The sequence below is a fragment of the Lissotriton helveticus genome, chromosome 12 (assembly GCF_964261635.1).
Source record: "Lissotriton helveticus chromosome 12, aLisHel1.1, whole genome shotgun sequence".
Lineage (NCBI taxonomy): Eukaryota > Metazoa > Chordata > Amphibia > Caudata > Salamandridae > Lissotriton > Lissotriton helveticus.
Genome location: NC_136073.1, coordinates 148,050,865 through 148,074,956, shown reverse-complemented (window position 1 = coordinate 148,074,956; position 24,092 = coordinate 148,050,865). Strand labels below are relative to the sequence as shown.

General features: G+C 45.4%; 1 protein-coding gene across 1 annotated transcript in view; it reads left to right on the top strand.

Moving 5' to 3' along the window:
- The window catches only part of LOC144798552 (hydroperoxide isomerase ALOXE3-like), a 105,642-nt gene that overhangs the window by 41,416 nt on the left and 40,134 nt on the right, over positions 1–24,092 (top strand). Inside the window, exons 6-13 of the mRNA XM_078669488.1 lie at positions 930–1,102; positions 12,772–12,915; positions 14,155–14,358; positions 14,588–14,674; positions 16,665–16,834; positions 18,117–18,238; positions 19,224–19,324; positions 19,990–20,160. Of these exons, the coding sequence (XP_078525614.1) occupies positions 930–1,102; positions 12,772–12,915; positions 14,155–14,358; positions 14,588–14,674; positions 16,665–16,834; positions 18,117–18,238; positions 19,224–19,324; positions 19,990–20,160 (1,172 nt within the window). The remainder of the gene's footprint in view (positions 1–929; positions 1,103–12,771; positions 12,916–14,154; positions 14,359–14,587; positions 14,675–16,664; positions 16,835–18,116; positions 18,239–19,223; positions 19,325–19,989; positions 20,161–24,092) is intronic.

The following is a 24,092-nucleotide window of genomic DNA, read 5'->3' as shown; positions in this document are numbered from 1 at the left end:
TTATTACTTACCAAATGTTCCCACAGATGCGGCTTACTGTACAATACTTTACAATCTAACCTCTTGCTACTGTTGGAGGGTTTCCGAATGGCAGACTGGCTCTCCAAGCCCGTGGGAGGCCAATCCGCAAACCAAATCAGATTCCTTTCAGACCGACCCCCATGGAAATCCCACCTTTTAATCCTTATTTCCTTCCTTGGGGTGAAGCCCTAATCCTTTGTGAGATGTTGCTGCCCCTACACATTTTTCATTTGGAGCAGTCAGCTGACCCCCGTTCCTAGTCTTTTAGGCTTTCAAGGGGGCGGGGTCAAGTCCTTCTCCTGGATTTGGGTACTTTAAAAGGATGCAGCGCCAGTCCTGATCATGGGTTTTCCCCCATCATGGAAGTGCTTCCTGCTGAGGGTAGGGTGTGTATGCTCTCTGATTTCCCTCCCAAACTTCCCATATTCCCTGGTGCTGATGTCCGTACATCATGGAGCCCTACAGGCACGTTGTTTGTGGTCCCCTGATAGTCCGGCTTTAACTCAGCTGCCTCCTTCTTTGCACATCCCTTACCCTTTCTTCCTTGAGTTGCCATGCGCATGCTTAACCCATCATGTGCTGTTAGCGGAAAATTGTGGTAGGCAGGTTCTGAGTCTCTCCACACTCGTTAATGCTCTGTGCTCCCAGTGTTAAGAATAAACTAATTTCGCTCCATTTATAGTACCATGTCTACCACAAACATTAGACATGCTAATTTCCAATTCCATCAAATGCAGAAAACACTCACTGGAAAATAAGCTCTAAATGGACAAATACTAAAGTAGGGTAGCATATTCTGGAGAAAGGTACGTGAGCAGAACCTATCCTCTTAAGGATAATCGCACTAACAAATGGAAAATATTTTGTAGACTGTATTCTTATTCACATTACTGTGCTCTGTCAAATAGAGTATGTGTCCCAACACTGGAGAGAAGATGCATTCTTTGGGTACCAGTTCCTCAATGGCGTTAATCCAATGATGATCAAGAAGTGCAACAAAATCCCAGACAACTTCCCAGTGACGGACAGCATGGTGGCATACATCTTGGGGCCAAAGACTAACCTTGCAGCGGAGTTGCAGGTATGTACATTTGATCTTGGTTTCCATAGGCCTGCAAACTTGTGTGTGTGTATAGTGGAATCAGCTGGAGGCTCCACCAGCTCTTTCTTTTTGTTTTTAGGTGTGGCCTGACAGTGTAACGGTCTTCAAGAGCTATTGTTACTAGCTCTTAAATCTCATGTAATGTAGGGTTGCCCAATAGGTCTATCTCTGTTCTCCAGTTTTTTTCACTGTCTAATCTATCCTTTACATCTCTCAAGTGCATTGAATGATATATTAAATTCTTTCTCAAATATGCATTGTGTACAGCAAACAATTATATATATATTTTTTTCAAAGCAGCAATCTATTCCCAAGCATAGCACATTCAGTAGGAGTGCAAGCTTCTTTTGCACATAGTGCAATACAGCACAGACGATCGCAGCAAAGTTATATGCACACAACTGCAGCAGATGCACAAATAAAATATAGTTTAGCTTCTCTCACTGAATGCTTGTTACTCTGGACACTCTGCCTGTCAAAAGGCAGACCTATTCACTTTGCCAGTGCTTGTTTTAGAATATCATAAGATAAATGTTAGTTACTTAACCAGGCTTTGTCGGGGGATGCAGCCTATGTTAGTCTTTATACCTCAGATCTCTGGATATGTGTTGGTAATTTGAGTATTTTACGTTCTTTTCAATTGAGACCAGACCTGCATTTGTAGTGTTGATGTTAACTAATGTTTGTTTAGGGTGCAGATATCATTGGTGTAGTCTAGTAGAGTTTTGACCAGCAGCGGTTGGAGGCCAGAGCCATTCTGAATGGTTTGAGAGGTCTGGGTGAGTGATTTACTATTGTGGCAAGGGTTTTGTTGTGCATGAGGGCTGAAGATGTGCTCAGTTTAGGTTGCATTGGCTCCGCAGGTCTAAGAAATTATATTGGAGACTGGAGGTGTGTCCCTGTGTGTGTCCCTGTGTGTGTCCCTGTGTGTGTCCCTGTGTGTGTCCCTGTGTGTGTCCCTGTGTGTGTCCCTGTGTGTGTCCCTGTGTGTGTCCCTGTGTGTGTCCCTGTGTGTCCCTGTGTGTGTCCCTGTGTGTGTCCCTGTGTGTGTCCCTGTGTGTGTCCCTGTGTGTGTCCCTGTGTGTGTCCCTGTGTGTGTCCCTGTGTGTGTCCCTGTGTGTGTCCCTGTGTGTGTCCCTGTGTGTGTCCCTGTGTGTGTCCCTGTGTGTGTCCCTGTGTGTGTCCCTGTGTGTGTCCCTGTGTGTGTCCCTGTGTGTGTCCCTGTGTGTGTCCCTGTGTGTGTCCCTGTGTGTGTCCCTGTGTGTGTCCCTGTGTGTGTCCCTGTGTGTGTCCCTGTGTGTGTCCCTGTGTGTGTCCCTGTGTGTGTCCCTGTGTGTGTCCCTGTGTGTGTCCCTGTGTGTGTCCCTGTGTGTGTCCCTGTGTGTGTCCCTGTGTGTGTCCCTGTGTGTGTCCCTGTGTGTGTCCCTGTGTGTGTCCCTGTGTGTGTGTGTCCCTGTGTGTGTGTGTCCCTGTGTGTGTCCCTGTGTGTGTCCCTGTGTGTGTCCCTGTGTGTGTCCCTGTGTGTGTCCCTGTGTGTGTCCCTGTGTGTCCCTGTGTGTGTGTCCCTGTGTGTGTGTCCCTGTGTGTGTGTCCCTGTGTGTGTGTCCCTGTGTGTGTGTCCCTGTGTGTGTGTCCCTGTGTGTGTGTCCCTGTGTGTGTGTCCCTGTGTGTGTGTCCCTGTGTGTGTGTCCCTGTGTGTGTGTCCCTGTGTGTGTGTCCCTGTGTGTGTCCCTGTGTGTGTGTCCCTGTGTGTGTCCCTGTGTGTGTGTGTCCCTGTGTGTGTCCCTGTGTGTGTGTGTCCCTGTGTGTGTGTGTCCCTGTGTGTGTGTGTCCCTGTGTGTGTGTGTCCCTGTGTGTGTGTCCCTGTGTGTGTGTGTCCCTGTGTGTGTGTGTCCCTGTGTGTGTGTGTCCCTGTGTGTGTGTCCCTGTGTGTGTGTGTCCCTGTGTGTGTGTCCCTGTGTGTGTGTCCCTGTGTGTGTGTCCCTGTGTGTGTGTCCCTGTGTGTGTGTCCCTGTGTGTGTCCCTGTGTGTGTGTGTCCCTGTGTGTGTGTGTCCCTGTGTGTGTGTGTCCCTGTGTGTGTGTCCCTGTGTGTGTCCCTGTGTGTGTGTGTCCCTGTGTGTGTGTCCCTGTGTGTGTCCCTGTGTGTGTCCCTGTGTGTGTGTGTCCCTGTGTGTGTGTCCCTGTGTGTGTCCCTGTGTGTGTGTCCCTGTGTGTGTGTCCCTGTGTGTGTGTGTCCCTGTGTGTGTGTCCCTGTGTGTGTGTCCCTGTGTGTGTGTCCCTGTGTGTGTGTCCCTGTGTGTGTCTGTCCCTGTGTGTGTGTGTCCCTGTGTGTGTGTGTCCCTGTGTGTGTGTCCCTGTGTGTGTCCCTGTGTGTGTGTGTCCCTGTGTGTGTGTCCCTGTGTGTGTCCCTGTGTGTGTCCCTGTGTGTGTCCCTGTGTGTGTCCCTGTGTGTGTCCCTGTGTGTGTCCCTGTGTGTGTCCCTGTGTGTGTCCCTGTGTGTGTCCCTGTGTGTGTGTCCCTGTGTGTGTGTCCCTGTGTGTGTCCCTGTGTGTGTCCCTGTGTGTGTCCCTGTGTGTGTGTCCCTGTGTGTGTGTCCCTGTGTGTGTGTCCCTGTGTGTGTGTCCCTGTGTGTGTCCCTGTGTGTGTCCCTGTGTGTGTCCCTGTGTGTGTCCCTGTGTGTGTCCCTGTGTGTGTCCCTGTGTGTGTCCCTGTGTGTGTCCCTGTGTGTGTCCCTGTGTGTGTCCCTGTGTGTGTCCCTGTGTGTGTCCCTGTGTGTGTCCCTGTGTGTGTCCCTGTGTGTGTCCCTGTGTGTGTCCCTGTGTGTGTCCCTGTGTGTGTCCCTGTGTGTGTCCCTGTGTGTGTCCCTGTGTGTGTCCCTGTGTGTGTCCCTGTGTGTCCCTGTGTGTGTCCCTGTGTGTGTCCCTGTGTGTGTCCCTGTGTGTGTCCCTGTGTGTGTCCCTGTGTGTGTCCCTGTGTGTGTCCCTGTGTGTGTCCCTGTGTGTGTCCCTGTGTGTGTCCCTGTGTGTGTCCCTGTGTGTGTCCCTGTGTGTGTCCCTGTGTGTGTCCCTGTGTGTGTCCCTGTGTGTGTCCCTGTGTGTGTCCCTGTGTGTGTCCCTGTGTGTGTCCCTGTGTGTGTCCCTGTGTGTGTCCCTGTGTGTGTCCCTGTGTGTGTCCCTGTGTGTGTCCCTGTGTGTGTCCCTGTGTGTGTCCCTGTGTGTGTCCCTGTGTGTGTCCCTGTGTGTGTCCCTGTGTGTGTCCCTGTGTGTGTCCCTGTGTGTGTCCCTGTGTGTGTCCCTGTGTGTGTCCCTGTGTGTGTCCCTGTGTGTGTCCCTGTGTGTGTCCCTGTGTGTGTCCCTGTGTGTGTCCCTGTGTGTGTCCCTGTGTGTGTCCCTGTGTGTGTCCCTGTGTGTGTCCCTGTGTGTGTGTCCCTGTGTGTGTGTCCCTGTGTGTGTGTCCCTGTGTGTGTGTCCCTGTGTGTGTGTCCCTGTGTGTGTGTCCCTGTGTGTGTGTCCCTGTGTGTGTGTCCCTGTGTGTGTGTCCCTGTGTGTGTGTCCCTGTGTGTGTGTCCCTGTGTGTGTGTCCCTGTGTGTGTGTCCCTGTGTCTCCCTGTGTGTGTCCCTGTGTCTCCCTGTGTGTGTCCCTGTGTGTGTCCCTGTGTGTGTCCCTGTGTGTGTCCCTGTGTGTGTCCCTGTGTGTGTCCCTGTGTGTGTCCCTGTGTGTGTCCCTGTGTGTGTCCCTGTGTGTGTCCCTGTGTGTGTCCGTCCCTGTGTGTGTGTCCCTGTGTGTGTCCCTGTGTGTGTGTGTCCCTGTGTGTGTGTCCCTGTGTGTGTGTCCCTGTGTGTGTGTCCCTGTGTGTGTGTCCCTGTGTGTGTGTCCCTGTGTCTCCCTGTGTGTGTCCCTGTGTGTGTGTCCCTGTGTGTGTGTCCCTGTGTGTGTCCCTGTGTGTGTCCCTGTGTCTCCCTGTGTGTGTCCCTGTGTGTGTGTCCCTGTGTGTGTGTGTCCCTGTGTGTGTGTGTCCCTGTGTCTCCCTGTGTGTGTCCCTGTGTGTGTCCCTGTGTGTGTCCCTGTGTGTGTCCCTGTGTGTGTCCCTGTGTGTGTCCCTGTGTGTGTCCCTGTGTGTGTCCCTGTGTGTGTCCCTGTGTGTGTCCCTGTGTGTGTCCCTGTGTGTGTCCCTGTGTGTCCCTGTGTCTCCCCCCCCGTGTGTGTCTCCCTGTGTCTCCCCCCCCGTGTGTGTCTCCCTGTGTGTGTCTCCCCCCCCCGTGTGTCTCCCCCCCTGTGTGTGTGTGTGTCTCCCTGTCTCCCCCCGTGTGTCTCCCTGTGTGTCTCCCTGTGTGTCTCCCTGTGTGTCTCCCTGTGTGTCTCCCTGTGTGTCTCCCTGTGTGTCTCCCTGTGTGTCTCCCTGTGTCTCCCCCCCGTGTGTGTCTCCCTGTGTCTCCCCCCCGTGTGTGTCTCCCTGTGTGTCTCCCCCCCGTGTGTGTCTCCCTGTGTCTCCCCCCCGTGTGTCTCCCTGTGTGTCTCCCTGTGTCTCCCCCCGTGTGTGTCTCCCTGTGTCTCCCCCCCCGTGTGTGTCTCCCCCCCCGTGTGTGTCTCCCTGTGTGTCTCCCCCCCTGTGTGTGTCTCCCGTGTGTCTCCCCCCTGTGTGTCTCCCTGTGTGTCTCCCCCCCTGTGTGTCTCCCTGTGTGTCTCCCCCCCTGTGTGTCTCCCTGTGTGTCTCCCCCCCTGTGTCTCCCTGTGTGTCTCCCCCCCTGTGTGTGTGTCTCCCTGTGTGTCTCCCCCCCTGTGTGTGTGTCTCCCTGTGTCTCCCCCCCTGTGTGTGTGTCTCCCTGTGTGTCTCCCCCTGTGTGTGTGTCTCCCTGTGTGTCTCCCCCTGTGTGTGTGTGTCTCCCTGTGTGTCTCCCCCCCTGTGTATGTCTCCCTGTGTGTCTCCCCCCTGTGTGTCTCCCTGTGTGTGTGTCTCCCTGTGTGTGTGTCTCCCTGTGTGTCCCCCCTGTGTGTGTGTGTCTCCCTGTGTGTCTCCCCCCCGTGTGTGTGTGTGTCTCCCTGTGTCTCCCCCTGTGTGTGTCTCCCTGTGTGTCTCCCCCCCCTGTGTCTCCCCCCCCCCCCCTGTGTGTGTGTGTCTCCCTGTGTCTCCCCCCCCTGTGTGTGTGTGTGTCTCCCCCCCCCCCCTGTGTGTGTGTGTGTGTGTGTGTGTCTCCCTGTGTGTGTCCCGGTGCCCTTTGTGAAGAGTTCAGCCTGATAAGTTAGGGTTATAGTTGTGTGCCAACCTTGTTGGGTTTGTTGATTCTGCTAATCATAGCATTGGAAAGATGTTTAGCCAAAATAGAGCTTGCTGTCTATAAATGCCCTGGCCTTGAGTAGCAGTCTAAGGTTATAATGGCTAGGTTACTCTGTTTCATCTTTCTGCAGCTGAATGACTAGCTCAGAATTTAGCTTTAAAATGTATTTTTGAATAGCCCAAAATTGTAATTGGAGCACTGAAAAATCTGGGTGCCAGACCAGCCAAACATGTGTAACAAAGAGCTTCCTGTCTATATATCGACTCCCACATTCAGTTGTCATGCAGAGTATGTTAACAACACATCATTCTGTTGCCCTATTTTACTATAGTTCAAAGATGACCACCTCATTTTAGGTAATGTTTGTTTTCATTTGTAATGTGAGTTTCACTGTGGACCACTGCTTGGTTTGGAAATGATATGCAAAATATTCACCATATTGGCTTCCATCTTTTTGCTGGACATGCTCAGGCTTTGCTAAAGTCTTTCCTGAAAGACCAGACGTCCCAGACCTTTGAGGGGGGATTGCACATTGGCTAATTTCCCTCTAAAACGTGGAGTTTTTCAGGGCTCTGCTATGAATACCACTCTGTTCAATATATATGCGATCTTTTTCAGATATTGTCCTGTTTCTGGATCTCCATAATATCCTATGCAATTAGTTTTCTTTCCCAGAGTCTGTTCTGCATTGCCCTCTCTTGGTCCCTACCTAGAGATGACTAAGATTGTTGTCATCACGACATTCTCATAATAGTCTCCCGATGTCTCTTCATTCAGTACAAAAAGGAACTTTTGTCCTAGAAATCCCTGAAAAGCTGGCTTTTCCAGAATGTGTCCCCGTAAACTCCTCCTAAAGCTGAGAGAATGTCTCTGTGCCGCACTACCAGAGCTGAGATGCCTACAGGTAGCTATGCGATAAACAAGTGCTTTTAGAAGGAAGCTTTGAAACGTAGAACATTACTTACATTTTCATTCTATATGAAGTGCGTGAATGTGATCTTTTGATATATAAACATTTTGAATTACTAAATGGAAGAAACCATAAAAGTACCTCATGCTGATGTCCATTGACCTTGAGTGGCCCATGTTGCAATCTCTCCTAGTCTAAACACAAGTAATGCATACCATGTCCTTATTCCTGACAAAGGAGTCTGTTTCAGTACAATTGTACACTACTATGTTGCACGATGACTGGCCTAGGAGGGTGCAGTTGAAACGTGTATTATGTGACTTGTTTCAGAGGCAGCCTTTAATGTTGTTTAGTGTCGGATATCAAGTTTCTATAAGTCTGCCCTTTTGCCCCATCAAAGCACTGAAGGTGACCTGCTCTGCATCCGTTTCGGTCAGCAATCATGTAGCAGTAGCTTTAAAAGCCCTTTTAATCCTATGACCTGCTTCCATTCAGCCTGCAAAATTACCAGCTCTTTAAAATAGCGTTTATCAATACTCTGGCAGAGACCGACAATGCTCTATATTTCTGTGCCAGTGCTCTGCACCATCTAGCTTGATCAAACACCTACTTAAGTGTGAGGACCGGTACCATTTCCCCATGTACACTCCAAACTTTATGGATGATATTTCTATAGTAATGTACCTAGTCAAATATTGGTTAATCTTGATGCTGTTGTCGGACTAAAGCACCAAACTGCATAAACAATTAGAACTCACAATGGAACCTTTTAACTACCAGCGCTTAACCAGTTGTCCCTCCATTTCCCCCCCCTTATACTAGCTGGGGTCTGAGTGCTCACTGAGTAGCACCCACCATCACAATGCTTGTTCCCTTCGGAACCTATCGATACATAACACAAGCACAGGTGCACCACCAACAGAACTTATTCCAAAAGGACAATTCTAGAGTCCATATCCAGTCAAGATGTTCATCAATAGTTTTTTAATTCCATTTTCATTTCCAGTAGATAAGTCTAATTTTTATGACTCTACATACAGTACAGCTGACCTATTTCATCCTAGTGCAGGACTTCTTCAGGGCACTAGATGATAGTAACATCAAACACATCCATAGGCTGAGTCCTAGGATTCCTTGCTAGTAGGCTGTTCCCCGTCAAGTGGCATATTGTATCCAAGATTAGAGCAGTCTATATCTAGACCATGAGCAAATGAAGGCTAATCGGCGTATCCCAAAATATAGAAGTCCAGCACCGTTGTATAGCGTAGAGGCTAAAAACAATTCTTGTAGTGGTTATTCTAAAGTGCATCCATGTAGAGGAAACGTCCCTTTGTCGATCTCTTATGTGTTGAGAAATACCAAAAAAACAGAACTGCTAGGATTAGACTGTCTTAGACAACTGGAGCCCTGAGGGACATTGCAGCAAAGGAGAAAAGGACCAGCCTGTGGTGGGGATCTTTTGAGACCTGGAGGTGCCCATGTTTCCAAACTGGTGTTTGGAAAGGTGGGTAGAGAACTAGTGAAGGACCTTGCCAGTGATCCCCATTCACAGCCCAAGGGTGTGCGAGTGAGCTAGTCCACTTTGTTGAAGGCAGCTGAAAGGTCAGCAGGAGGCATTGTTTATCTCCATCTCTGATCAAGAGGGCAAGGTCTACAATGTGTAAGGTGTACCTGGTAGTATCCATGCAGCGGAGTGATCTGAAGCAAGATTGGTAGTTATGCAGGAGATAGTTGTAATTAATGATTGTGGAGTGGAGCATAATCTGCTTTTTCAGTGATACTGCTGATGAATGGTAGTTGAGTGGGCCAATAGTTGGTGAGGTCATCGGTCTAGTGTAGGTTTGTTTGGGAGTGGGAGGATCTAGCCTGCCTTCAGAGCTTCTGAGAAGATTCCTTGAGTGAAGGAAGCATGCACATTGGTAAGTAGGGAGAAGACCATCCCCAGAGAGATTTGAAGGATGATCAGACCTCTTCAGAAGTAGCTTTGGGGAGTTAAGCATATCAGTTCAATCTGGGAGAGTTAAGGCAGTGAAGGCGGACTACTGCGTGATTGTTTAGAAAGAGATTGGTGTACATGATGAGGCATGCGTTGTATTCGTGAAATCCATCAGTGCATCATTGTGACACATTGATGGCACTGCACTTTTCTGTGAGGAATATCGGAGTCCAGCAGGGGGTTCCTGGGATACTGGTCTTACAGAGCTTTCTTGTTCTGTTGGTCGCTACGTTGATTAGGTTGGCATAGTACTTTGTTTTGACTGATGTGATGAGCTATATGTATGTTACAAAAAGGGACCTCCGTATCAAGAGGTCCTCGGAGGTTCTGTTTATCTTCTATTTTTTTGCAAATGGGTTGTCAGCAATGTCTTCAGAATGCCAGGTGCTGAAGACTTTAAAAGTAGTACATGGTCGATCGCCATCTCCCTGCTCAAAGTGGTTGGTCCAGTCCAAGAGCGTAAATGGTTTTCATTGGATTGTTGGTGATGTTTAGATAAGGTCAAGGTTGTGGCCTATGTAGTGGTTGTGTGGCACACTACCATATTGTGCATCGTGAGTGGGAATTTTTGTTTATTGAGCTTTCATTTTCTGAGAGGTTTAGGTCACCCTATGTGGGTGGTGTGGGCATGTCAGATGGACGAGGTAGTGAGGCGATCAGAAAACTCTGGAAGTAGTCTTTGAATGCAAATTTCTTGCAGTATATGAAAATACTGGGTAGAACAAGTCCTGCCTTCAGTTACACCAGATTTATCCTCATGCTTATCTGCTTTCTTGGCTGTCCTTTCTGGAAAGCAGCAGAGACATTTGGGAATGGACCACATACTTCACTCTCCCTCAGTGCAGTTAAAATCATGAGCTTTAACCCCTTGAGTTTTACCCTGCCTCCAGTTTGAGCAGGAAAATCTCGTGACCGATTCCTTTCATGTGATAAAGGATAGGATGCTTACTGCTGCCTTCTGTCTCACCAACCTCTTGAAAGTGGGAGTATGGCATTATGCCTCCTGCCTTCTCTTTTGACTACTTGAAGTCAAAAGGTAATTATGCCATTGGTTTCATCCATTTGCAAATTCAGACATCAGAGGATTGGGAACAACTAAAAGGCGTGTGTTTACCTTTACCATTTAATCCGAACTATAGTTTGGAAGGTATGGCATGTTGGGAGGAGTTAGGTGATGGGCAGAGATGCTCTTTACCAAGGTTATGCATTATAATGTGCATCACCTCCTGTGTGCGTCAACATGTTTCGGGAGTGTGAACTCCTTCTTCAGGACTGGGTGCACAAATCCCCACCTTAATCACGTATATCTACTCAAAAATCTGTTTATTACAGACAAGTAAAGTGTAATGCAGGCTAAAATGTACCTACAACATGAATGTTGATGGTTTCTGCTAATTTCAAAACATGGATAGGAAAAAAAGCACCTTTTACGTTAAGGGAGCCTAACGACCAATAGCCAAAACCACAACCGGATCACCCAAATATAGGCACGCAACTAGATCCGGCAATTTAAATGCTAATTGAAACTTATTTAAGTAAATGCTCCCGCGTAGTCATAGGTCGTAGCACGCCGCTTCCTGTAGAGAAGACCCCAATGATGAAGCATGACACCAAGGGTCCTTTTGGTGTGTGAGGGGTATTTTACAAACACCTCCCCACTATTGTAGGGAACACCCTCTATTCCCAGTTGGATTCTCATTGTTTATGCACGTAGCAATGAACCCTTCAAGTATTTATTGGGAACTTCAGTTACTTCCCTCTTTAGCCTTCCATCGTGGACTCCACATTACGTATGGTTGACACATTTGAGTCCGTTCACTGTCTGTCACCTCATGACTCAAAAACCTAGCTTGTGAACTCTAAGTCAACCCCTAGAAGTCTTGCAGCAAGTGCCTCGGGTGCCCACTGCCACAATGGTTAATCTGGTAGATCTGCTGCGTACTCTGTGGTGAACCTTAATGCTCTTTCAGTGCAAGGAAATACGTGTTGGAAGATTGTGAGCAGGCTCTTGTATGTGTCAAGCATACTTTTCTGCAGTAACGACTATCACTGGCCTGGGCAAGTCCTGCAACCTGCTGTTTTATGTATGGCATACCGTAACTTCCAAGTGTGCCCCCCACTATGGGATACTCTGAGGTGACCGTACGCTTTGCCTAACGTGCTGGGTTGTGAGATTGTCCAGACCAGAGCTACCTTTTACTATTGAGACGCTAGCTTGAGACCCATACGACTCTGAGAACGTCTATCAAATTTCAATCATGAATGCCTGAGGAAAGTGTCTCCTCCTAGTAGCCAGTGTGGCACCCTGCACTTGTTAGAACTTGCAAAAGGTGTCCAGTGTCTTCTTAAACAAGTGCCATTTGGGAGTTAGGGGAGAGAGTCACAAAGGGGAAAAAACATTCATGGCACATTGATGCGCTTGCCTAAAGATGTGGGCTTAAGCGGAAGTAGGTAAGCAAAGTACCTAACTCACTCATATCTGAACATAGAAAAAGAGCCAAGCAAAGACTTTCAGAAGAAAATCCAATAGGATATATGATTAAAAGAGCAAAATTTAGGGACAATAGTAGCAAGTGGGTGTTGCACGCCACACAAGAAGGGAATTAATGTGTTGTGATGCCTCCATTTCTTGTCAATGCCTCCTTTATATCTATCTTTAATTGGAAGCCTTTGGCAATAAGCTCTGGACAGACCAGAATTACGGGAAGGGACTTGAATCGGGCTTGGCCACCCCATTTTTGTCCTTGTTGTCAACTAGACACCTGAAGAACCCCAAGCTTGAGACTTTTCCTAAGATGCAGAGCTTTATACTCCCACCACTGATCTTCCCTTTTGATTATCTGTGCAGTTAGCAAAGCCCAACTCTGGGTGTCCACAACTGCTTAAACGCTGGTGCAGTTTGGCCCACAAGGATGCCCAGCCCCTTGCAGAGTCATGGGATGCACTACCTGACTCCACAATAAGTGCACCATCTTCTTATGAACACTTTCCACCCGATGAAAGCTCCTTGAATGCATGCAGCACAAAGTTAACTTCAGAGCTTCTGAGATTTAAGGTAACTTTGGCACATGTATCACTAAATAATGTAGATTTAATGCCAGAGATGCATATGAGAAATCTGCGTGTTGGCAGATTTCTTTGCAGCTTTCTTCTTGAATCGGTTTTTTTAATGGAATATATTGCTTGAAGAGTCCGTAGGGATTTTTACTAGATGTGTCTGTATAAAGAGCTCCCAATTACAAAACATGATCTACTTTTCAAGTAAAGACACTATTAAATGTTTTAATAGTTTTTGTGTGTGGTTTATTTCATGTTGTATCTGAACAAGAATGTTGTCATGGGTGGGTGAGCGGTCAGATGTTATATCATTGGACCACCATGCCATCTTGAAATTTTGGATGAATTTGTTGATGGAATGTGCTTTTCCAATGCCAAGCTCACCTGTAATGTTTCCTCTGTTTGCAGAGAGGAAAAATCTTCCTTGTGGATTTTAAGATATTGGAAGGCATTCCTGGAAATCTACTGAATGGTCATCAGCAGTACATGGCTGCTCCCTTATGTCTTCTCTACCACTCGCCCCAGGATGAGATGATACCCCTAGCAATCCAAGTAAGGTTTTGTACTGGAGTCGTCCGGCCTGTCTAACTTTGATATTTCAAGACATTAGTGAATAGTTCAGAATAAATATAAGTGATCAGCATTTCGACAATGTCACCTGTTACTTGATCAATATTTACTAGTGTTCCTATTGGCTAGAACCAACCAACCGCTTTACTGTCCCCAAGGTTTGTCATTATGACAATGGAGGGTGTTTTGTACTATAGAGCTAGTCTGTACCTATTTGGGATTTTAACTATGCACTGTTCTAGAAAAGCCTTTACTAGAAAAAGTACATGCATTTCAACTGTCATTGGACAAAGAAAGAAAACTCCTTAACTTCACTCTAAATCAAACACTCTTCTAGGGTCTTGCATTTTGTTCCACTAATAGTCAGTTTATATGTATCATTGTGCATAAATAAAGAATCTTTTGCTGAATACTAATATGCAGTGTAAATATATTTTCCTCTGAGCGTATTTCAGCACTCACACCTATCTCATCTGTGCTCTGCCTCGGAGTATTTCGCAGTATAAATGAGAGATGTTTTTGTGTAAGCTGGCTGTTGCTTTCCTTACCAGACCAATTTATTGTCACTTTTCTTAATTTCTAGATGGCCTCTATCCTGCTCTTAGGCTGTTTGTTCCTCTTTCCTACCTCTAGCCAAAATCACGGGCTTCGCATTCACTTCTATGCACCATTGGCCACAAACAGATTATTTTTTATTTTTTTTACTAAAAGTATCAATGGTGTCTGCCTTAAAGTACAAAAGGTTTTTCAAGAGAACCCTCTTGCATATATTGCGCTTAATTTATAAAGATCATTTCAAAGAGTACGCTGAAGACTAGGTCCATCTACTCACTGTCTAAAAAAACATTATGAAATAAGTTTGTATAAGAACGAAAGAAGATTGCGTATCCTCTAGTGTACAAGTTTCCCACACTGGACTTCATCCAGAATAGTGGATGGTCACCTAGTTTTAGCAGTGTCTGTTACCCCACTTTGCTGTTGGTTTAACATATGTGTCTTATCATTTGGTTCAGACCATTTGGCAGCTGAGACTTTCGTACTGTGGGATTTCTGCGAATATAAGAATGTGTAATTAAAAAAAAAATGATTGCATGATATTTACTGAAACAGAATGCCAAGAACATTGCAAACTCGAAGTCTAATGTGTTGTCTCACTCTTGAGCTTAACCATGACCGCATCTGCTTGTCAGTAACTGGCTCTTTGGGCATCTTTCTCTGCAGCTGAATCAGACTCCGGGTTCAGAGAATCCCATCTTCCTGCCGAGCGATAATGAATGGGACTGGTTGCTTGCCAAGATGTGGGTGAGGAGCTCCAATTTTTCCACCCACCAGGCTCTTACCCACTTCCTGCGCACGCACGTCTTTGCAGAGGTGTTCTGCATTTCTACATTGAGGCAGCTCCCCATGGCTCATCCTCTGTACAAGGTAAGAGACAAATCAGACAGTGCAAAGAGGCTGTTAATTCCATGTTCAATAAATGGAGGCTCATTGGTCATGCTGCCCATGCCTTGCTGGGTACAAAACATCAAGAATGATTGAGATTCTTGAAGGACTGGACATTATATGTTATAGAAGAGAGGCAGTGAGAACAGGAGATCTGTTTAAAACCACCACTGTACCTATATCTCTAATAACTCACCTGGTCTCTCTTTAGCTCCTGATCCCCCACCATCGCTACACTTTGCAAATTAATGCTCTTGCCAGAGAACGCCTTATTGGACCAGGAGGAACCTTCGATCAGGTAAGATTAGCACTCCTACTTTAGACCACATGTTTTGTTGGCATTCAAGAGGCTGTGATTAAGATAAATAAATTATTAAGCATAGCATGTCACACTGTTAAGCACATGTTCTCTCTTCAGGCTCTGTTAACTCTTCCGGCTCTTGACACTGAAATAACATTTGTTACTCAACTCAGTGGTACTCATTTTATTGAACTTTGAAGTGTGAAATGCGAAGTGGAATATCCAGTATTCAAACCTATGACTATGAACTCCCAACATAGATCCATGGAGTGAATGCATTAGTCCACTGACCCACCAGACACAGCTAGATGAGGTGGATGTAATGAAAGCTATGAAAGCTATGATCCATGGTAGAGGAGCACAGAGTTCAGGAAAGAAATGCATGGAACCTGCTTGGATTGAGATTAGCTTTTTCACTACCTTATGACATGTTCTTTACCTGACCTTACTGAACATAATTACAGTGCATCCACTTGCAGCATTTTCACACAGGCTACTTATTTTCTCTTTCCCCAAAAAGTATTCAGTTGGCAAATATTTGTGAGCAACAAACTAAAGGAATCTGTCCAGTCCCTCCACACCCCTCAGACAAATACAAATCATCCATAACTGATGTAGAATGGGGGATTCTTGTTTGATCTCAAGGCCACAGAGTGTAGACAAGTGTTTGTACTTGATAAAATAAGCTTTGTAGATCTCATGTCAGTACCTTATCGCTCCAGTACTTTGCTTGAAGTAGTTGGGGGAAGCACATACAGTGGTTTGGGATTTAATCACTGTATTAGGCACTTCTACTTGAAGTAAAGTAACATTTCCATAAACTATCACTAATTTCTGAATTGTTTCAATGTGTTTATCAGAGGCTGTATCTGTCTAGGGCTGCTAATCCTCAAGCGAAGAAGACTCAACAGTCATGACATGGAGGCTGGATACTTTATTTCTGCTTTTCAATCTATAGAATAACACCACATAACCCTTGACCATAAACTAGTTCAACCCATAGATACCTTGCACGTTCTGGAGACAATTATATGTCCCCTGTCCTTTTGGTGGATAACTCCCAACCTGGGCAGGAACCAGATCGCTTTGACCAGTAGACCCTACATGCAGGCCCTCATTGTGCCACTCTTGCCCTTACTCCTAGAGTGCTACCATCTGTTGCCCGGCTTATTGCCTCTTGGATTGTCCTTGCTCATAAATGCTGCTTGTGTGCCATTGATTTCGATATTCTCACAACATTTTTCTTGTGGGACTTGCAGAATTGTGGGCATTATGATCACTGGAGAAAGACCTTCACCAACCCATAGTTTTCTTCAAGTTATTTCACAAATGGGAAGAGAATGAAGCTATTGTCATTAAATATGATACACATCAATGCCTTGAACTTGGCTATCATGGTGCTATCACACGTATTCACCATGTATTTTTGGTATTGAAACATTCAATAGAGCATTTTCCATACCATATTGGTCTCTTAAAATGATGGTGCACTGGAGCACAACATATACAATTAATCTGGTGCAAACCCTAAACTTCAGACTATCTCGTATACTCGGCTTCAATATGGCTTTGTATGGCACCCACCATTGGCAGACAACACACACATTAGACACAACTCCAAACGTTTGTTACTAAAGAACATGGACTGCTCCTCAGTGCCATTACTTCACAAGGCACACATTCGTCCGCCAAAATCATGCCAAACAGTCAAATACACATCATCTGTAACCCAAACTCAGTCTATCTGTAACCAAAGGCAGCTGGATTTTCAGTCCTATGGAATGTATTAACAATTGCACAAATACGCCACAGAGGTGCTGTTGGAGTATTGTACACCCAAAGCTACATCAGTAAAACATTGGCACACACCCTAGCTAGAGAAGGCACTATCCAAAATGTATAAAGTGATGACTTTGGTCCAGGAGTAAAAGAGTCCGGAGCAGCATTGAAAATGGATCTAACCTGAAACTGTATTTTTCACCCACAGAGCACGGCAATAGGAGTAGCAGGTCTTAATGAGCTTATATCAAGAGACATGCAGGCCGTGACCTACACTTCCATTTGCATTGCGGACAACCTCAAATCCCGTGAGGTTGAGTCCGTGCCCAACTTTTACTACAGAGATGATGGGTTGAAGATCTGGTCAGCAATCGAGAGGTGAGGCATGATGTCTTTGTCCCTAGTAATTTTGTGGCTTTCAGTGATTGCTTATTTTTGGGCTTTTAATGGAATGCCTTGGTCCAAAGCATTGTGTGTAAAATGTGAATAGCTTAGTAATTAATAAATGAAAGAATATTTGAGATTGATACCAAAATTCAAACCAGACACAGTAACCAAATAGCTAAAAGAAGGGGCAAGTCATGTATAAAAAAAAATTTGACCTGTTAACATGGGAGAATGTAAAAGAAACCTTGATAACTCCTCTCGCAGCTTGGGGGAGAACAGCAAAGCTCTGGAGAAGACACTGGAAACCTTGGGAAAAGTTGTCCCCTCACTCAATTTTACTGTGATATTTGATCCGCTGATTTTATTTTCCAGATCATTGACATTAGTTGTGCTTGTCTAGTTCAGTTTATCACAAATACTACTCCCAGAAAGCTTTAACTTGTCAAATGGAAACAAAGGGGTGGCAATTTGGTATCCAAACTTTTTGCAGAGGTTGCCAAACCTACCAAAATACAGGTAAGGAGCAGGTCAAAAAAGGGTTAATGGTTGATAAATCAAGCTCACTGATGACTTAGTGATGTGCTGAGGAGTTATTAGGCAATGAAAGTGAAGCCCATAAGAGGTAAGAAGTCGTTAAAGTGGCTGGAGGGAAAAAGTAGCCATTTGTCTCCATACTCTAAATAGGAGTTCATTCACATTTTCGGAGTCTGCAATTGTTTAATGACTCCTAAAAGGTTTTCAGTCCCATTCTGATTCACTGTGTGGGAGGGGTGTGTTGTACGTGTCCCTTTTAAATACCCAATTAATAGGAGATAATCGAAATCCATTTGCACAACATTGAAAAAGTACACACTCCCCACTTGAGGTGGTAAGCCATTTACAGAATAAGAGGGCCTGCAGACACCATCTCCCCTTTGCGACTGTAAACAAAAGTTTGTTCCGGAATAAGCAGTGGTCCATGGGACCCACTGCGAACTTTTAGACATTTCAAAAAATGAAACTTAGTTTTAAATGCACCCAAGTTTCTTTTGAGGAAAAAGACATTTACTTTTACGTATAGGTGAGCAGACATGGTAGCTTGCTAAACTTAGCAGGTGTTAATCTCTGCAGGAGACACCTAAACTATTCTACAGTTAACCTATTAACACGTGCTGAATAAATGGGATGAACTCTTACTTTCTTGTTAGAGGTAGAGCTTGATCTCTTTTGGTTGGGTAATTGTTCCATGTGGTATTGCATCCATTGACTCTATTTTTTTTTCTCACCCTCTCAGCTATGTGTCTGGTATTGTGGACTGCTACTATAAGAGTGACGAGAGCATCCAGACGGACCCAGAGCTTCAAGCGTGGGTGGGGGAGATCTTCAAAGAAGGCTTCCTGGAGAGAAAATCCTCTGGTATGATTGCTTGAACTTGTTGATATGTGTTTTTGTTCATCTTCCCCATTGACATTCTTCGCCCTGGTTATGGTTTGATAGCAGAACCACAAAACATTGAGATGGATTGTAAGTTCAGGTTTTATGAACTCTAATGCTTGAAGTGCCATCCAAATTGAAGAAATTAAGTTTCTAGCACGGTTTTGGAATTCCTTTTCTGTGTTCACTGCTATTTTGTTTTTATTCCAACAAAAATGCTAATTTAGGTTTCAGAACTGATTCGGATCTATAATTGGGGCTCCATGTGTTTTTGTTTTTACTGAGTTTTACAGATAAATACAGACCGAAAACTATTTATTTTCCAGTATGTATTTACTTTTAAATAGAGAGTATGGAAGTAGGTAGTCTTTGGATGATTTTTGTATTTTTCTACAGTCCATCATGAGTGACTGGACAGTAGGAGTACAGATTGAGAGGTAGGGGAGATGGAAAAGGAAAATAAATTTCCCATTAGTGCACATCTACAGTTATTAATGCTATTCTACAATGCAAGTGTTTTCAGAACGCTATTGCAATGTATACTGCTGAAACCTTTTGGACATTCAAATGCAAGTATAAATTTACCAGTTAAATGTGGAAAAATATTCATTACAGCTTCATTTATTTAGAAAACCTAAAATAAAAATAGAGAAAAAATGGTCAAAAAATAAATATGGATAAATACAGACTGAATTGTTGAAAAAATAAATACCATAAAACCAGGAGACCTATCTATAATTCTGTCCCAATTTTCAATGTACAACAACTCAGAAAACACTATTGGCAATGTCATTAGATTGTAGCACTCTATTAAATCTGTATAAACATTTCCAAAATTAAATACCCTGCATACACAATTTCAATCGTACAACTGCAGGCCTATCTTCTCCTGGCCCATGTGGCACAGGATCGGACTCCGGTAAATGTGTTCTTACTCTTCATAAAATGTTTTCTCATATTCTTTCAGGAGTTCCATCTTCGCTACAGACCCGCCCTGAATTGATCAAGTATCTGACTATGGTGATTTTCACAAGTTCTGCTCAGCATGCAGCTGTCAACAGTGGGCAGGTAATTGTGAATATGCTTCTAGTACTGTAGGTGGTGAGGAAAAATGACCAAGGGGATGTAAGAGGCTAGAAAACAAATGTGTACCATATCAATCTTAAAGGTTTGTTAGAGCAAACAAACAATAGCAGGGTACAAGCGATCAGTAGAGCACTGAGTTTGACATTAGAAGTTGAGCCGAGGCTGTCCAGAGGCTTATCAGAAGTTATTGCTCTGGATGGGGAGGTTCAGGGTTTCCTAGAACAAAGTCTTCACTAATGTGCCTGGAGCACAAATCTGAGTGGAGAACACAGGGACAGACTTTACTCATGGCGAGACATTGCAAGAGTGTTTGTCCCCATTTCACCCTAGCAACAAGGCCTTTTTTTGAAAGATGGTACACTACCAGCTGAGGAAGAATGCCTCAAATGGGAGACTGAATATTCAGATACTTTTGGAAATACCGCTTGGTCTGGAATTACATGTATATAAACTCTAGCTGACATTCTGGCTCCTGCCAAATACTTACTTTTCCAACCTTCACTCCAACGATGATGTGCTCCCTAGAAAGCGAAATAGTTTTTTCTTATAAAGCACTCTGACAATCCTAGGTCTATAGGCACTATATAAATCTACTTAAAATCACAAGTATCAAATGTTTTCTTTCTTTTGGGCTTGTGCTACTGTAGTTTGATTTCCTTGCCTGGATGCCGAACAGTCCCAGCACAATGCGCCAACCTCCTCCCAAGACCAAAGGCACAGCAACCCTGGAAAGTGTTCTTGAGATCTTGCCCGAGGTGGGCACTACTGCCAGTATGATGGTAGCTGTTCGGCTTCTGAGTACAGAGCCTGGTGACATGGTAAGCAATCTATTCTCTCTTTGAGTATGTAAGTAATCTCAAGTTGTGGGTAAACAGTACCTATTTGTGACTTAACTCCGCCCTGCCAAGTGCTACGGATTGTGCATTGTACTAATGCATTGGAACAGTATCTGTGCATTACTGCTTTTGGAAAACTAAGGGGATTTGGTCAAAGGGGTATTTAAGATTAAACATCCCAACTTACAGATTTCGTCCTCTAAAATTTCTGATGGCTCTTGACAGGTTAATGGACCTTGGCCACTGTGTTCGGAATTGGAGCTCAAACAGAATGTACTGGTCAACTGTCAAGTTCTTTATTTTAAGTCCATGATGAGAGATGATTAGTTTTTTAAGAATTTATTTTCGTATTAAAGTTTAGGTTTCACTAATTCTTAATTCATTTGTCGAATAACAATCAGGTTACACAATTGATAATAGAAAAATATAGTTAGTGCAGATCATATAATGTGCATACATCGTGTTCCATAAAGGAAAAGTCCTATTCTAGGAAATGGGCCGCTAATGATGTCTGTCAGAACCCATGAAGAGCTACAAAATAAAGGCAAGGGTGAGATTAGCATGAAGCTAAAATCAATAATACCAGAATTCCCTTTAAAGGGAAAATAAAGCAAATAAGCTTTGGCAAAGCCAATTTAGTCAAATCATAAAGCTTGGGCTTTAATAAATGTTAAAAGAACACAGCCTATCATTTACTCCTGTGAATCTCAGATGATCTACCTACCATCATACTAAATCTTTCAAGCTCTGTTCGATTTGCCCTCATCCCAGCTGATCTGCTGCCTTTCTACTCTCGTACTAATTCTCCACTTCGCTCATTCCAGCTGATGTGCTTCCCATCCGAATATCTGCTGTGCTAAAGGAATCTGAATCCAAGTCCAAATCTCTCAATCTGCAGCTCTTCTGAAGCTCCTAAACTAAGAACACGTTTTTAAAGCAGTAATTCAAAGTTGCAACAACATGTGGCATGTTCTCTGCTTCCATTCAATGGAAATTCAGCATTCTTCAAATGGCACATATTCCTCATCCTGCTGTCCACACGCCATCCACCATGCGAAGAGGCTATCTTCTTTGTTCCCACACGCTGAATCTTATCCAGTATTGGGGTATCTTTCATAGATTCACATGCCTGAATCATTCCCCGTCGTCGAGGCGGGAGTCCCACGGTAAAAATATATACAATAGCAGTGCCTAAAAATTTCTTGTAGTAGGCTGGAAAGACTAAAAGGCCTAACTAGGCACAAAACTTAGCATCCTATCTACCTCATTATGTAAAAAGACCTGAAAAAATAGCCTCAGCCAATCAGCTGTCCTCACCCTCTAGAACCTTCCCAGCCCAGGCAGTTCGCCTCAGATTTTCACTGCACTTCGTGTGTAAGGGAGTCTCCCCGAGTGCCTACTCAGTTGTCTCTTTTTTTCTTCAAAATGTCTGAAAAGAAGGCTCTTTTCAAGGCTTGTGGAACTTGTAATAAGAGGGTCCATGTGGACGACCAGCACTCCGACTGCATCTATTGTCTACACCCCTCACATGTTGTGAAGGATTGTAGAATTTGCTGTACCTTCCCTACTAAAACTATCAGTGATAGAGAGGCAAGGGTTATTTTATGGTTAAAATCATCTTCTACAGATGAGGACCAGGCCTCTACCTCCAGCAAGCCGGCCAGATCCAGCGAGAGCTCTTCTCCTGAGAGAAAGAAAAAATCTAAACCCTCTCAGAGCCTCAGAACCCTCAAGGAGCACCAGAACCCTCAAGGAGCACCTAGTCCATCAAAACCGTCCACTGTGAGTACAGCCCAGACTAAAACTATTTCCCCGGTGTCTCCTCATACTACGACTTTGACTTCTGCCTCTTCAACCTCTTCTGCAACGGTCACCACTTGAGCTATTACTTCTCCTTTGGTGTCTGCAAAAATTTTGTCGTTGTCTAAAGACTTCGTCGACGAAAAGCCACTTGCCGTTTACATCCTCGACGGCTCCGTCGACGAAGAACCCATCAGCCACGTCGACGAAGACCCCGTCGACAAATGACTAGCCCGTCGACGACTGTTCCGTCGACGAAGACACCATCGACTGCCCCGTCCACGAAGGATTCGTCGACGAAGACTCCGTCGACAACCTCGTCGTCGACGACTACATTGTCGGCAGTACCGTCGACAACAGCTCGGTTGACGGTAAAACCATCGACAGTTCCATTGACCGCAATTCCAGTGACGACACCGCTCTCAACAAGCTCGTCGTCATCGACGTCTACAAAAGCAATAGCATCAGCTCCACTGTTGCTCCACACACCTCCCAACGAGAGTGCAGTATACCCGTTTCCAAATGAGAACTTATCAAAGACTGGACTACTCTCACATTTCTCCACTTTTACCATCTCACATTTTGGAGACCTATGTGGAGGATGATTCTGATGACGAAGAAGATGAAGGCCCTTTTGGGGTTGCCCGTCACCCTTCACAAATGAACATGAAGTATCAGAGGAGGAGTAGGAGGAGGACGATGAGCAAGAGCATTACGGCCACGTGGACTTGTCAACGCCACATCATTCGCACCATACAAGACCTCCACGTTCGGAGGACTAAAGTCATCTAACACCTACTTTGATACAAGACTTACAAGCCATGTTGGCAGACTATCGCCAGAGATTTCCTCCAACTCCAGTTGCACCTTTTGTGCCGGTTGAGATGCCAAGGCCTCCTTCCCCGCAAGCTCCTTTGTCGCCAAGGCAGGATACAAACCCTACTCCCCAAGGTGACACAGATACCTCTTCTGAAGAGGCTGATGGCAGGGAAGAGGGCGAGTTGCCAGATGTTACACCTATGGATCCGTGGGATGATTGTCATTCCCATGCCTTCACCGCCTACACCGCACCAGTCAGATTCTCCGCCTGAGGATATTGGCGAATTGGTGGAGCAGTCTGACTGCTTTTTGCATGACTTTAAGGAGGGATGTCGGAAAATGACCAGGGCTTTCCTAATTATTGACTACATATGGAAGGAGGGCCTCAACATCATGAAAACACCCGCTTCCATTCCGGCAGTCCTTCCAAGAATTGAGAAGTATCGCGCGCCACTTGATACTCCATCTTGTTTATTAGGACACCCTCGGCCGGACTATCATTTCTCAAGCGGCACAACAGAGGACCAAGAACCCTTCAGCTCCGATTTCCAACGCCACCTGACAAGGAAGGCAGGAGACTGGATGCAATGGGGAAAAAGTTCTCTGCAAATGCAGCAGCCTCCATTAAGGCAGCTAATTTGTTAGCAAATATGGCCCGTTATGACAGACAAATGTGGTCAGATCTGTCAGAATTCCTCGATCTGATCCCGGAGGATCGCCAACAGGAGGTGCGCAAAATCATGCTTGAGGGAGAAAGGGCGGCATCAGAGATCATTGATTGTGCCCTTGATATATCTAACACCAATTTTAGACAATTGGCAGGAGCAGCAGTCCTCAGGCGTCCGGGTTGGCACAAGGCTACCTCCTTCAGACCTGAGGTCCAAACGAAGATTTTGGACATGGCGTACGATGGGGACTCCCTCTTTGGCAAACGCATTGATGATGCTTTGCTGATAAAATCAAAACGGATACGGACACTGCCAAATCATTAGGTACCCTACAATACAGGAGAGGATCCTTTAGAGGAGCACGAGGCCGTGGTTACTCCTCCAGAGGAAATTATTCCAACCAGCAAAATCAACAGTACCTGTCTCAGTACAAGCAGCCGTACTATCAATCATCCTACAGACAGCCTGCTTCTGGTAGTTTCTCTTGCTAGGGAGGTTAACGGCGCTCGAACAATCAAGGGCGTGATTCCAACAAGCGCCAATGACCTTTGCCGGACGTCCGTCATTCATCCTCCCCTGCCCGTGGGCGCCAAGATTTCCGCCTTTTATCAACAGTGGCAGAGCATA